Genomic DNA, 15,132 nt, shown 5'->3' with positions numbered 1-15,132 from the left:
AGAGTCTAGCTTATGGTGTGCTAATGACTATTTTCTCTCTTCCCTTGTAATACTGAACCTAAATATAAATTACTATATTTGTAAATTCAAAGCAGTATGTAATTACTCATACCATGGGAACAGGGAAGGATTCTGAGTTTGTCTCCATCTTCATATTCATCCAAACAAATGGCACATACATCATACTCATCTCCTATAACAAAAGCATAAATAAAAATCTGTAGAAAAGGTTTTCAACTTGTCAAGTATTTTGTTTACATTTCTTCAGTTACTTAAATCTCTTGATTATTTATCTTTAAATGCTGCCTTTTGTTTTCTCTTGGATTTCAGTGAGCTATGCAACTGTTTTAAGTTCAAAGACCTGAAGTTTTAAGTAACTATCTAAAGCATTTAAAAGTGGATATCAAATTTTTACTCTGCAAAATATTTTAAGAATAATCATAATTATGTTCATGTTTTACATAATTGTACTCAAATGCTAGTTTTGAAAATTTAATCACTTAAATTTTTCAAAGCATTTATTTCATCATTATTATTTTGTGATGCTGGGGATGACCCAGCATGGGATAACCCGGGGTTTCCTTCGTAATAGGCAAGGGCATTACTACTAAGCTACACCCCCAGCTCTGGGTCATTTTTTTCAAATAAGTAAGGATGTTAGATCATACTTAAATGTTTTTAATATATTAATGAATAAAAAAACATTTGAACTGAAACACATTGGTCTTAGAGAGTTCTGTGGTACTTGGCAAGTTACTGTGCCTTTGTTATTCATTCTTCATTTGTGACGACTATACAGGGTTCTAAAGATGAAATAATACAAAGGGTGGGGCACACAGGTACAGTAGTCAGTAAATGATATTTATTACTAATATCTGCCATTTTAATTGTCTTATTGAATTTATCACCTTTATTATCATAGAGGCTTATTAACTCATAGTTTCTGGAATTAAGTTTTTACAGGACATGACAGTTTTAAATACAGCAGTTCTTTTACTTAATAGTGGCTTAGATACCTCCATGACTGCTTTCAATTAAGTGTTTTCCATTAAATCAGTGTTAGGTAAAAACTTACAAAAATGCCAAGGAACAAAAGTGAGTTAAATTCATTGCCTGTCCCACCCAGATATGTCAGAAATAAAGCCACTGTCTGGATAGAGAGACATAAGAAGATGGGAATGATAGTTCTTTTGAAATAATCCCTTTAATGAACACTAGTCATTTAAAACACATTCAGGAAGAGTCCTAAATAGAAAACTTTAATAAAAATTATTAATTTTTGTTCAGCATCTTGGATTACACAGTATCAATCATTAAACACATGCAGTAACAAAACATATATGTTATGATCTTGTGTGGAAAGTGGTAAGACTGATTCGACTACTAGAATACTAAACTACATATATCTATAGTGATCTATAATTACACAGGTGATTCATTTGTTCTCAGAAATCGAACTTTCAGTCTCATCACTTTGTAAAAATGTCTACTAAAAATAGATGGTTAATAGGAGTTAAGGTAGGGAGATTAGCCTGGATTATACACATGGGCCCAAGTGTAGTCACAGGGTCTTTTTCACCATCAGAGAGGTGACTAGATGAATGGTGTTGGTGTCAGAAGGAAGTCACAAGCCAGGAAATGGAGGTGGCCTATAAAAGCTGGAAAACATAAAGGAAATGGATTCTCGGATAGTCTCCAGCAAGTAATATAGCCCTGCCAACTCCTTGAATTTTGCCTTCTGAGACCTGCGTCAGGCTTCTAACCTGTGCACAAACAATAAATTTGTACTTCTTAAGGCACTGAGTTTGTGATAATTTGTTACTACAGAAAATAGGAAACTATAAATAATACTTGCCTGGCTTATCTTTAAATGTGTGTAATCAAGACTTTTGAGTCACTGAGTTTCTTATCAGTCTTTTGAATTGTTCCAAGTAATAGATTTATATTGGTCTCTCATAATTCTTGGTACAGTATTCACTTTGAAGAAGACAAGTCAAAATTCAAAGATACAGTATGTGATCATGGACTAGACCAGAACCCATTACTCTGTAGAAAATTAACCCTGATCACCTTGGGCTAGTGATGAAATGGTAAAGCACATGTTAGAGTGCTTGGGGTTCTCTGGTACAAACACTATGGAAATCAGTATGGCGAATCCTCAAAACACCAAAAATAGAAATTCCGTTTGACCCAGCTATCCCCCTTCTAGGTACAGTGTATTCCCAAAGTCATAATATTACAGTAATGCATGCATACCCATGTTTATAGGAGCACAGTTCATAATAGCTAAATCTTGGAAGCAGGCCTATAAATCCATCAGATGAATGGATAAAGGAATTATGGTATTTATACACAATGGAGTACTATGCCATAAAGAAGAATAAATAAGTCATTTGTAGGAAAATGTGTGCACCTTGAGACCATAATGTTCAGTAAATCAAACAAGTTTAACTATTCCATGGCTTTTCTTATAAGAGAAATCCAATATATAAATATAATGCAAAATAAAAGACAGTGGGAAAAAAAGCAAAAAAAAAAATGTTATTGTGATCCAGGATGGCCAGTGTATCTAAAAGTGTACCTTGCTTTACTATTACTGTCTTATCTGTTTGATTTTTTTCTTTTGCTGTTAGTCTAGCTGTTAATCTGTGCTTATGCTAATTAACTTGATAAAGACTTATAAAAATAAATGAATCTGATCCTGGCAAAAATAGTTTTTAAAAAGGGGTGGTTGGAGGGCAAGGGGGAAAAAAGAATTCAGAAGTGCTATGTACATTTACCAATTCCTTACAATGAATGTAATCATGTTCTGTAAACATGTACTAATAAAAATTTTAAAATAAGGAATGCTTGGGGTTTATGTCTTGTTTCTTTAATTACCTATGTAACCTTCTGTAAGATACTTGTCTTTATGTTTCAGGGAATGTTTTTTTAGAGGGAAAGCAAAAATGTTGACATACCTATGTCTTACAGTTGTGAGGATTAAAAGAGATAATGCAAAAGTAGACTACACAGTGTTTGGCACACAGAGTATCTTTTAACCAGTTTCCACCTGGTAAAACTAGCCTGACAGGGTATACTGGCTTATAACATGGTATAGGGAAGCCTGTGGTATCTCTCTAATACCCCATTTCTCTCCTGTTCACCAGATGAAATGGTTTACAATTAGCTAGTGGCAGTCTTTATAGAACCTTTGTTCTTAGGGAAGTTATGTACTTTAGTTAAATATTCAGCAGCCCTGAATTGTGAGTATAAAAGAGAAGGGTTGGTTTGTTTTTAAAGCTAAGCTGAATGCATTAGAAACACTAAAAGCTAGTTGCTCCCCCAATAACTCACTTCCAGCCAAAATACGATTAAATTAGGCATGAGTGAGGAAATTAGAAGATTGGATAAACATTTCACTAAAAAATAAGAATGATGGCAAAATCCATTTTTTGTCCCACTTTGAAGTACCTGAAACTAAAAATGGTAGAAAATGAATCATGCATTGTAAAAAGTTGGACATCCATTCAGTAGATACTCAAAAGGCTGGTCTAGCATCAAATGACTATTGAGTAGATTATGTTTACTTTAACTTAAAGATAATTTAAAAACATTTATATATTCTTTTTATAACCTTAGGTTTTTGAAATTTATTTTCTGCTTGTTCTGGTAATACAAAAGGCTCTAACTAGTGCACAGTGATAGTTGTTCCTAATAGCACTGTGCTAAAAAGTTCTGTTGGTTAGTGTAAGACAGTGGTTCTCAAATAAATAGAAATGATTTTGTCACCCAAAGACATTTGGCGATAACTACAGGTATTTTTGGTTTTCACAACTGGGAGGTCATGTTGCTGGCATGTAGTGGGCCAAACATCCTATACTGGACAAGCCCTCCCCAAAAGAATTATCCCATCTAAATGTCAATAGCACTGAGTTTAGAAACCCCTCTTGGCTAACCAAACTGCTAATTCACTAGTGGATATGATGGGTAGAAGTTGAGGGAGGAGGGAGATTCATGTCTGCTATGTGAAGCAATGTGGAAATATTTTGTGGACTGTATTGGCATTGTTACTACTAAAAGTTTCAGAATAATTTCCTGAAAGTACTTTTAACGTCTCATAAATGTGAAAATGTTACAATTATGTCATGTAGCTGGACAGAACTTTGAATTTCCCCTCTAAACCTGTTTCTCCCGTTTTCACCTCATACATTTCAAGCCTTAAAACCTGGCTTATCAGTTATAGCAAAAGCACAGGCTCCTCATAACAGGAGTCACACAAAGTCCTAGGCAGCCACAGCAGTAGCATAAAGTGAGTATTGAGCCCAGGCTTATTTTTGATGCTTCTTTAGCATCTATGTTCAGTTTCTGAAGTCTTCTAAACATTTTCTGCAAAATATATCTGAATCTGTCTCCTCAGTTACTCATTCCTATCTGGATTACTCTAAGAGCCTTTTCTCTAGTCTCCTATTCCTGCTCCACATTTTTCTCTTGTACCCAGAATAATCAAAATTGTATATCACATCATGTCATTCCCATTTAAACAGCTCCCCATCTCACTAAGAATAAAATCTGAATTCATTATGTCCTTCTTATACCTGCCTATGATGTAACCTCCTCTCTCACCTCATCTCTTACCAGTCTACTTTTTGCCCATCATTTAACAAATATGAAAATAATTTAGGTGGAGGCTTGCATTTGGCCAAGCTGTAATAACATTTGAACACAAAATTAGATATAGAAAGAGGAATCATTTCTACAGACTCAAAAAGTGAGGTAGTCTGAAATAATGTCATAGTGCAGACAAAACTGATGCAGAACTTAATTATTCAATTTTATAATAAGGTAACCCAAACATTTAAGTCAACCAAGAATAAATTTCCTCAAAATAAAAGACAAAATAGATTGAACATTCAGGACTAAATACAGATTTCACAAGGAACATATGCCCAGGGATTGTGTATTATTGGATTCAATGAACTTCAAAGCAAAAATTACTGTCTTTGTTGAAAAAGTGCCTTGCCACTTATTCACTGAATCTGCCAGTGGTAGAAACAATAGCAGTATTTTCAAGCAAATAAAAATAAATGAGTATTATCATCCATCCCCCCATACTGGTTCCCAAAGAATATGAATAAAAGGCAACAGGATAAAATATTTCTAAAGTCAAATGCTTGAGAATTCTTGATTAATTTCAAACTCTAGACAAACTTTCAAGGTTAGAAGAAAGGCAATTAAGTGTAGTTATAAAAAAAGTTTTTAACAACTACCTTAAAGATAAAAATTAAGTATCATTTACTATAAAATGCTACATTGTTTTTTTCCAGCCTCTGAATTGAAAAATCTTTCTCCTATATGTGTTATCTTATAAAATCTCAATAATTAAGCTACAAAGGAAAAATGCCTGGTAACAAAATATCAGATATGAAACCTATTTTTTATCATTTATATTTTGGAGGGCCAACTGCTTCACATACTGATAGGATGAGATAGTTCCCAGAAAGAGTGCCTTCATAGAGGGCTGTTAACTGAAAACATAAGGATTTCAATCTGTTAGGAAATGCTGTGTGATAACCGGTCCTTATGGCTAGATTTGGAGAAATACATTAATAGAATGATGCAGGAAAACTCAGGAAACCATAGTTTCATTTGAGCTGTTTTTGAAAAGAATAATGAGTAATGATGAAACTTATAAGGAAATTGGCTGTTTCATAAGCAAGAAAACAACTAAAATGCTGTACTACTTTGTGGTAGCAATAGATAAGTCAATAATACTTGAAATCATTTAAGTATTGATCACAAACATTTATGAATGAGATGTAAAAGTGAAGATCAGCAAGAGGAAATTTTAAATTATCATATCTCCAAAGAGGAGTAAACATTAGAATGCTAATTTTTGCAGATTTTAAAGTTGTGTAAGAGCATAAAGTTGCTAGTTCTTAAAGGTTCTGTGGATTTGATTGTAGGCTACGACTACAGAATATATTCACAAATGTCAGATTCTTTTTGGTTCATTGGCAAATATTGACAAATTCTTTTTAAGATAATGAAGTAGTCAGTCATTAGTTTCTTTTATTCTTTGCGGGGTGGCAGTGATGCGGATTTGATTATAATACAAATGTTACAGATTCCCTATGTTCTAAGCCTACAGGAGCTTTTTGTTGTTGTTTTCCCTTTCTTTGTTTTAAAGGCTTCCATGGGTTGGTACCATGACTCCAACTGAAGTAATGAATACCCACAGAAGTGTTCTACAGTTCCCAGCAAGTTTCAGTTAGATGCAACAATGAGAAAAGTGCAACAACTAAATTGGAAGTGTTTTCTAACATCTATGTATACTTTGTCAAAATCATTAGAGTATACCAAAATATGCATAACAAATGTACTTTTTTTTTTTTTACTTTAGATGTCAACTATCCTAAGAACCCCAAAGTTACAAAACAAAAATACAACCAAGTCAAATGTATTTTTTACTGAAAAGTGTATGTTTATAAAGTTAAAAGAGAACAAAGCCAAAAAAATTAAGAAAACGGGGCTGGAGATTTAGCTCAATGGTTCCGTCACTTGCCTCGTAAACGCAAGGTCCTGAGTTTGATCCCCGGTACCAAAAAAAAAAAAAAAAAAAATTCAGAAAGCGATGCACTTTAAAAATGAAAATGTAGGGCCAGGGATTTAGCTCAGTGGTTCTACCACCTGTCTCGCAAGCGCAACGTCTTGAGTTTGATCCCCAGAACCAGAAAAAAAAAAAAAAAAGTAAAAAAGAAACAAAGAGAACCAAATAAATTTTGGAACTCAAAAATGCAATGAATAAATTGAAAAAAAAAATTTGGAGGGGCCAGGGATTTAGCTCAGTGGTTCCACCGCCTGCCTCGCAAGAGCAAGGACCTGAGTTCGATCCCCAGTAACAAAAAAAGAAAAAAATTTGGAGGGATTTGAGAAGAAGAATCAGCTTGAAGGTGAGACTTTCAAAATTACTGAGGCAGAGGAACATAAAGAAAAATGAATTAGGGAAAACAGAGAGAAACCTGATGGACTTTAGGGAGAACATCAAACAGAGAAACATGAAAATTATGGGAATCTCAGAAGGAGAAAAACGCAAAGAGCAGAGAAACTTTCTGAATAAATACTGGTTGAAGAGTTTCCACATCTAAGGAAATAAATGGATTCAAGAATCTCAGAGAACTCCAACTAGTAGAAAGTCTAGAGACTGATACTAAAACACATCATAATTAACTGTCAAAAGTGACAGATTAAGATTCTTGAAAAGAGCAAGAAAAGCATCTCACCACATACAAGAGAGCTCCTACTACATTATGAGCTGACTTAGCAAGAAACCTTGCAGGTTATAAGGCTGTGGTGTTATATATTTAAAGTAATGAAAGGGGGACAGTGATACCAATCAAAAACACTATTTGGCAAAATTATCTCTCAAAAAAGAAAAAAAACTGGCTTCCCCAGATAAATAACAGCTAAAGGAATTTATCACCATCAATCCTGCGCTACAAGAAAGGCCGAAAGAAGTCTTACAAGTTGAAATGAAAAGATGACAAACAGGAGGACAAAACCACATGACAAAATGATGTCCTTGATAATGGTAAATATAAAGACAAATACAGAATCCATACCGTTGTGATGTAGGTGAGTAAACCACATATAAATCTGGTATAAAAATATTTAAAAGGCTGAAAAATAATGAATTTATGGCAATGGATACAATGTAAAATGAGGTAATTTGCAATTTGCATCATCAATAACATAAAATGAGAGGCAGACAGTAATATAGTTGAGTTTTTGTGAATCAAGTTACTTTATCAATTTAACATAGTTTTGTTAGAGCTTTAACATGTTTTATGTAATGTTTTATGAGGGTAACAGCAAGGAAGTATACATGAAAGGAAATGAGAAGTGAATCAACACATATCACTACAAAAAATAACCAACAGGGCCGGGGATTTAGCTCAGTGGTTCCGCTGCCTGCCCCGCAAGTGCAAGGTCGTGAGTTCGATCCCTGGTACCAAAAAAACCCCAAACAAACAAAAAACAAAAACAAAATAAATATGAAAAAATAACTAATAAATTCCAAATACATCAAGAAGAAAATAGAGAAAAATTACAGATGGAAAAAATTTAACAGAACAGCAAGCCCTTCCCTATCAGTAATAATTTTAAAGGTAAATGTATTAAATACAGTAACTAAAAGACAAACTGGTTGAAGAGACTAAAGTACAACACCCAATATATAGTACCTACAAGAAATGCTTTATATTTAAGAACACATATAATCTAAAAGTGCAAGGGTCAAAAAGGACATTCTATGCAAATGGAAAACAAAGGGCAGGGCACGTGGCTATTACTAGTCAGATAAAATAGACTTGAAGGCAAAAACTGTATGATGGACAAAGAAGGATATTACATAATGATAAAATGAACGATTCACCAGGAAAATATAACAGTGATAAATATATACACACCTAACCTCAGAACACCCAAATATATGAAGCAAACACTGAAAGAACTGAAGGTAGAAATAGGAAGCAACATATTTATAATGGATGACTTTAACACCTCACTTTCAAGAATTGAATAGACATGAAGGTGCATGTCTGTAATCCCAGCACTCTTGAAGGGTGAGGGAGGATCACAAGTCCAAACCCAGCCTGGGCAACTTAGCAACTTTAGAGAAATCCTGTCTCAAAAAGCAAAACGGGCCTTGAAAGCACAAGGTCCCGAGTTCAATCCCCAGAACAAAAAAAACACCAAAAACAAACAAACAAAAAGCGGTGGGTAGAGATGTAACTCACTGCAAAGGCCCAGGAGTGATCCTCAATACCAAAAGGGGAAAAAATACAATAGAACCACCACACAAAACATTTCACCCAATTACAACAAAATAAGTATTTTTCTCAAGTGTATATGAAATATTCTCTGAGATTGACCGTATGTTAGGTCATGAAATACTCCTAACAAATTTAAGAAGACTGAAATCATACAAGTATGTTCTCCAACCACAGTGAAATGAACCTATAAATCAAAGACAGAAGGAAACCAAGAAAATCCATTAACATCTAAATAACACAGACTAAAACAAACAATGGCTCAAAGAAATCAGAAGGGAATTTAGAAAATATCTGTAGAGATAAACATACCAAAACTTATGAGATGCAGTGAAAGCAATACTAACAGCAAAATAAACAATAACATTAAAAAATGATATTAAGAAACAAAGGTAGATGGCAGATAACTCTGCAAGCACAAGTTAAGCCCAGAACAGGCCAGCAGACCCAGTGATGAAGAGCAGACCAGCAGCCCCAGACATAGGAGAAACCCATGGATATTGCAAGCTGTAAATCCAGTGTGAGGATTTGATCTAAAAGTGACCCCTCCTGTATGGTAGGTGTATTGCTTAGTTTTCTTGGTGGACAAAATATCTGAAACCTGCAACTTAAGGAGGAAAGGTTTAATTTGGTTCAGAGTTTCAGAGATTTAACCCATGATCAGCTGGCAACAAAGCAGAAACATCATGGTGGAAGGGCGTGATCAGGGAAATCGTCTCTCTTCCTGGTGGCCAGGAACCAGCACAAGGGGAAAGCGCAAGAGAGGAAGGGACTAGAGAACAGATATAGTCCTCAAGGTCACATCTCCCCCATAGACATACCAAGTTCACTTTACTAATCTGATAAGCATCTTAATCCAGTCAAATTACAATCATGATTAATAGTCACAGCATACTAACTTTGGAGAAGAAAGCCACAGCAGTTCTTACAGTATCACTGAGGGATGTAACCAGGAGCCATCTTCAGAGGTGGCTTATTGTTTGAGGCAGAGTTACTCTAGGGATCAAAACCACCACACTTCAAGGTTCCTGGTGAAACTCTGCCACAGTGATTGGATTAGAGACAGCCACAAGAGAGGGGTATAGAGAGGGAGAGGGTCAGTTTCAGACTTGAAAAGTTATAGTAGGGAAGAGCTCAAGCTGTGGAGGGCATCAGGATTGGCAACAACTCTGTGGTGAGGAAAAAGGCATGTCACATGTGATTTTTCTAAGGGGACTGAGTCTGAAAGTACCAAGATTAAGCACAGTAAACTGTTGATTTTCGCTATTGCTCCCTCCAACATGGAACCTAGTGATATGTTTGCTTTCTGCCCTTAAGATATTTGGGAATATGTTACTGCTTGAACATTTGCCAATCCCCCAAGTGTAAGAAGAGGGGCCTTAACCAGCCCATGTGGCCCAAAGGTAGTTGGGGACAACAGTGGCTCCCAGTGAACAGTTGGAAACATAATAAAAAGCCTGTGGAATGAATGAAGCCCGGAGGCAGACAAGATATTGGCCAAGCCTGGTGGGAAAGGCACAGACAGAACTCTGCATTCATATAGCACAGCCAAAAAAACAAGACCCATTGTGGCCCATTACCCCTCCCCTATACCTGGTGGATTCCAATGTTATGGATCCTAGAAAGAAACGTTACCACTCTAAACGTGTTGGTGTAGAATTTTTTGGACTTACTTTTCTTTTACTTTTTTTCTTTTTCTCTCTTTTACTTGTTATTTTTTCTTTTATCTAACTTTATTTAGGATTTTTGTTCTTTAATTGGATGGTTAGGTATCTTTTCTCCTTTTTCTCATTTTATTTTTGTTTTCTTATTTTAAATTTTGCCTTTTCACTCATTTTCCCTATCCCTGTCCCTTCCATGTATTATTACTGCATTACTTTTAAACTTTATCAATACTTAGCCTTTTACTTAACTTTATTATTATTGCTCCTTTCTTTTCTATTGTTAACAGTGATATAGTTGTTGCTTTCAGTTTTTACTATATTTTAACACCTAGTTTGTCTTTGTGTTAACATTACTCCACTTGTTTTCTTTGAGTAGAACTAGGGATCAAGCCCTCAAAAGAAGGCTGGACACTAAGAAGACCCTCATGTAAGAGTGTAAGAGATTCTATTCCACCTGATGCACAAATCTCAACATTAAAAAAACCACAAGAAGTAATGAAAAATCAAGACAACATGACTCCTTCAAGGATTTATAACTCATCACTAACTGAATGCAAAGATACAAAATGGATAAATTCGCAAAGAATTCAAAAGACTGATTTTTTAACAATGATTAATGATTTCAAAGAGCATACAAATAAACAACTAAATAAATTAAGGAAGACAATGCAAGGTATAAAGGAGTTATTCAAGAGAAAGAGATTCTGAAAAAGGACTGAACAGAAATCTTGGAAATCTTCCCCAATAGAATGACAAGGCTGATGAAATTATCACACTCCCATAGTAAGAAATTTTTAAAAATTTCTTTTTATTAATATATGTTTGCAATACATAATGATTACATTCATCATAATGGATTTAAACCCTACAGGCATAACATTAGGTTACAATAATGCATTCCATACTTTTCTACTGTAAATTTGTACTTTACCATAATAGTGGCTATGTGTCTGAGTAGCTCCACCTGGGGGATACAGGAAGCAATCTTTGTGTTTATCTACTTGGTACAACCATTGGGAAGGTGTATGCACATGTGCAAAAGGGTCAAACTGGCTGAGGATTTAGCTCAGTGGTTCCACCACCTTCCTGGCAAGCGCAAGGTTCCGAGCATCAAAAAAAAAAAAAAGGGTCCAACTGGGATTTTTACCCATATAGTGCTGCATCTAACAGGTTTTGTGTATGTTTACCTGAGCATCACAGTGGGTAAAATACACCCATTCATTCTTCTGTTATGAAAGCATGTATTTATCATAATAGAATGTGGGTGTGACTCACAGTAGCTGTCCCTGGGGAAAGCAAAAACCCATCTGTGCATTCACCCACTTGGCAGATGAAGAGCAAGGTATATACAGGAGCTCCAAAGCAACAACAGGTGAGTTTTACCCATGAAACGCTCATTGCTAAATTTCTGTGCATTTAAGATTTTTTTTTTTTAAAAAAGTTTTCTTTTGATTTTTCTGGCAGAAGTAGCCCAATTCAGTGAAATGGGGACAATGTCACATGTAAAACCAGGTTTGCAAGTTTTGGAGGAGATCAAAAAAGTGAATTATCAGGTTATTCATGCATGGGTGGTGAAGGTGATAATGACTTTGATGTTGGCTGTGTAAGCCAAAGTTCCTGTGACAGTGAAATGGAGCAAGAACCAACTGATACAGACACAAGGAACGCAGACCTCCTAGATTCAGATAACAAAGAAAACAGTAATGTGAGTACATATTTGACTGGTTGAAATGGTACAAAATGGTCACATGACCAAATGGAATGATCCAATGTTAGAACTAGGACTGAAAATATAGTGAAGATCTTAGCAGGGGTGAAACCTATTGGATGGAATGCTAACACTGCCTTTCGATGTTGGAAATTGTAACAGATGAAATGGTACAAGATGTTGTGAAATACATAAATGCTGAAATACAAGTGAAACATTCTGTGTGCACCAACAGCCATACATTTTGTAATAAATACAAAAATGTATTTATTGAGGGCCGGGGATTTAGCTCAGTGGCACCGTACCTGCCTCACAAGTGCAAGGTCCTCAGTTCGATCCCCAGGAACCAAAAAAAAAAAAAAAAAAGAAAGAAATATTGATTATGACAACTCACTAGCTGAACTAAAAGCATTCATAGTTCCGTTGTACTGAGCAGGTCTTTCTCTTGATAATCACAGGAATGTAAAAGACTTACGGAAAAGCAATGTGTGTGGGCTTGAGGTATGTAGAATAACAATGACACTGAGGAGATTTGGTTTCCTTCAAATCTGCCTGAGGTTTTATAACAAAACCACTGCCAAGAAAGAAAAAGAACTGATAATCTGGCTGCTATCCACTCATTGTTTGAGAGATTTGTGGGTCACTGTCAATTTACACATCATCTGAATTTATGACTATTTATGAACACCTTGAAGCATTTCATAGACACTGTGGCTCAGGCAGGATATGCCAAAAACTCTCTTCAAAATATGGCATAAAAATTTATGCCCATGTAGGTGTGAAGATTTATTATGCTTTCAATTTAGAAATTTATCCTGGAACTCAGCCACCAGGTCCTTATTCATATAGCAATAAAGCAAATGATGTTGCGGATAGACTTCTTGCTCCCATCTCCCAAACTAATCAGAATGTGACTTCAACAATTGGTTTACCAGTTTCTAATTGATGTTACATTTGCTTACAGAGCACAAGTTGACCAGGGTAAGAACAAAGCAGAATTTCCAAATGAAATGTTGCACTTTCAAAACAGAGAATTGTACAATACAATCTTTTTTTTTTTTGGTACTAGGGATCAAACGCAGGACCTTGTACTTGTGAGGCAGGCTCCAGAACCACTGAGCTAAATCCCCAGCCCCTGTATAGTACAATCTTTGAATTTCAGGAAGATATAACACTGGCCTTGTATATGGCAAAGAAAAACAAACTGGTACTGCTAATATTGCACCACAATGAAAATACAGATAGGGAAACCTTCACAAAACAGAAGCCTGAGATGGTAACTTTCTACAACAAAACCAAAGGCCAAGTAGTTGTTGTTGATGAGTTATGCAACAATTATGATGTCACTCAAAACACAAAGTGTTGGCCAATAGTTGTATTTTACTCAATCCTAAACATATTCACACATAAATAGTTTTATAGTTTACAAAGAAAATAGTAAGTACAAAATATGATAGAGAAGTTTTCTTAAGAGGTTTGGGACTGGAACTTATAAGACATCATTTACAGCAGAGGAAAAACAAAATGTTTCTGCCCAGGAAACTATGTAAAAAAATTGTGGATCACACTGGTGAGCTGACAGTTGAAAAGGCAGGCTCGGCATCACAAAGACTTACTATGGCAATAGAAAAATCAAAAAGATGTCAACTGTGCCCTGCAGAAAAGGTCAGGAAAATAAAACATATGTGCTATCAGTGTAAGTGATTCTTGTGAATAGAACATGCAGTTTTCATGTGCAAAGACTGCCTTGGGTGTGACAGTTGAAGCAAAGATTATTTCTGTGGTAGACTTTTGTTTTTATTTACATTGTAGTTCACATAAGTTTTTATTTCTGATGTTATCTTTTAGGTTTTGTAAGCAAGTAAACAGCTGATGTGCAAATGTTGATGTCTATTCTCAGCATTCATTACATATTTATTTTATTTTATTGATATCTTATTTTCCTGCTAAGTGCACACTGGATAATATAGTAGAAAGCTCCTGACAAAACAGGAAGACAAGAAAGGTGACAAGAACAGCCTGCCACACAGGAAAGGAAAGTGAGCACATCTACTGTCAGTGTAAGTGACACATGTGCATGGAACATGCAGTTGTCATGTGTGAAGACTGCCTTGGGTGTGACAACTCAAGCAAAGATTATTTTTGTTGTAGAGTTCTATTGATATTTTCATTGTGGTTTGTATAGGAATTTATTTCTGATGTTATCTTTTAGGTTTTGTAAGCAGCTACACAGCTAATGTGAAAATGTTGTGCTTATTCTAAATGCACAATACACATTAAGAATTTAGGACTTTATTTTATTGATATTTTATGTTCCTATTAACTACACATTGTACAACATAAAAAGAACTTCCTGACAGCAAGACGTCAAGTATGTCCTATAAAAAGGCCAAGAAAGCAAAACATATGTGCTGTCAGTGTAAGTGATATGCGTATGGAACATGCCGTCGTCATGTGTGAAGACTGCTTTAGGTGTGATAATGAAAGATTTTTTTTTCTAGATTTCTATTGATATTTTCATTGTAATTCATATAGGAATTTATAACTGTTATTTTTAAGAATTTGAACACCAAAAAACAGTCAATGTTGAAAATTTTGATGCTTTTTATAGACACTCAATATTAAAAATTCAATACTTTATTTTTTGATATTTTTCCTGTTAAGTACTCATTGTTTAATATAATAAAACTCATAAAGGGCTGGGGATTTAGCTCAGTGGCTCCGGCACCTGCCTCTCAAGTGCAAGGTCCCGAGTTTGATCCCTGGTACCAAAAAAACAAAATGAAACAAAACAAAACAAAACTCATAAAATTAAATATTTCATCAATAGAAATATTCTAAAGAATATATGTGGGTATTGTATACTCACAACAATGCTCCTTTATGACAAAATTGGCATTATGGAAAATGATATTCCATGCAAATGGAATCTAAAAGCAAGCAGACTTAA

At 35.0% G+C, this 15,132-nt stretch overlaps 1 protein-coding gene across 7 annotated transcripts in view; it reads right to left on the bottom strand.

Annotated features, from left to right (window-relative positions):
* The window catches only part of Rnf13 (ring finger protein 13), a 151,892-nt gene that overhangs the window by 4,936 nt on the left and 131,824 nt on the right, over positions 1 to 15,132 (bottom strand). For all 7 annotated transcript variants that reach the window (XM_021253014.2, XM_004834440.3, XM_087186333.1 and 4 more), the window contains one exon: positions 113 to 193. In XM_021253014.2, the coding sequence (XP_021108673.1) occupies positions 113 to 193 (81 nt within the window). The remainder of the gene's footprint in view (positions 1 to 112; positions 194 to 15,132) is intronic.

Source organism: Heterocephalus glaber, unplaced genomic scaffold (genome assembly GCF_053883595.1).
Source record: "Heterocephalus glaber isolate CG9 unplaced genomic scaffold, H.glaber_assembly_v1.0 deba00001504, whole genome shotgun sequence".
Classification (NCBI taxonomy): Eukaryota; Metazoa; Chordata; class Mammalia; order Rodentia; family Bathyergidae; genus Heterocephalus; species Heterocephalus glaber.
Note: the sequence above shows the minus strand (reverse complement) of the source record. Positions and strands in the feature narration are given on the sequence as shown.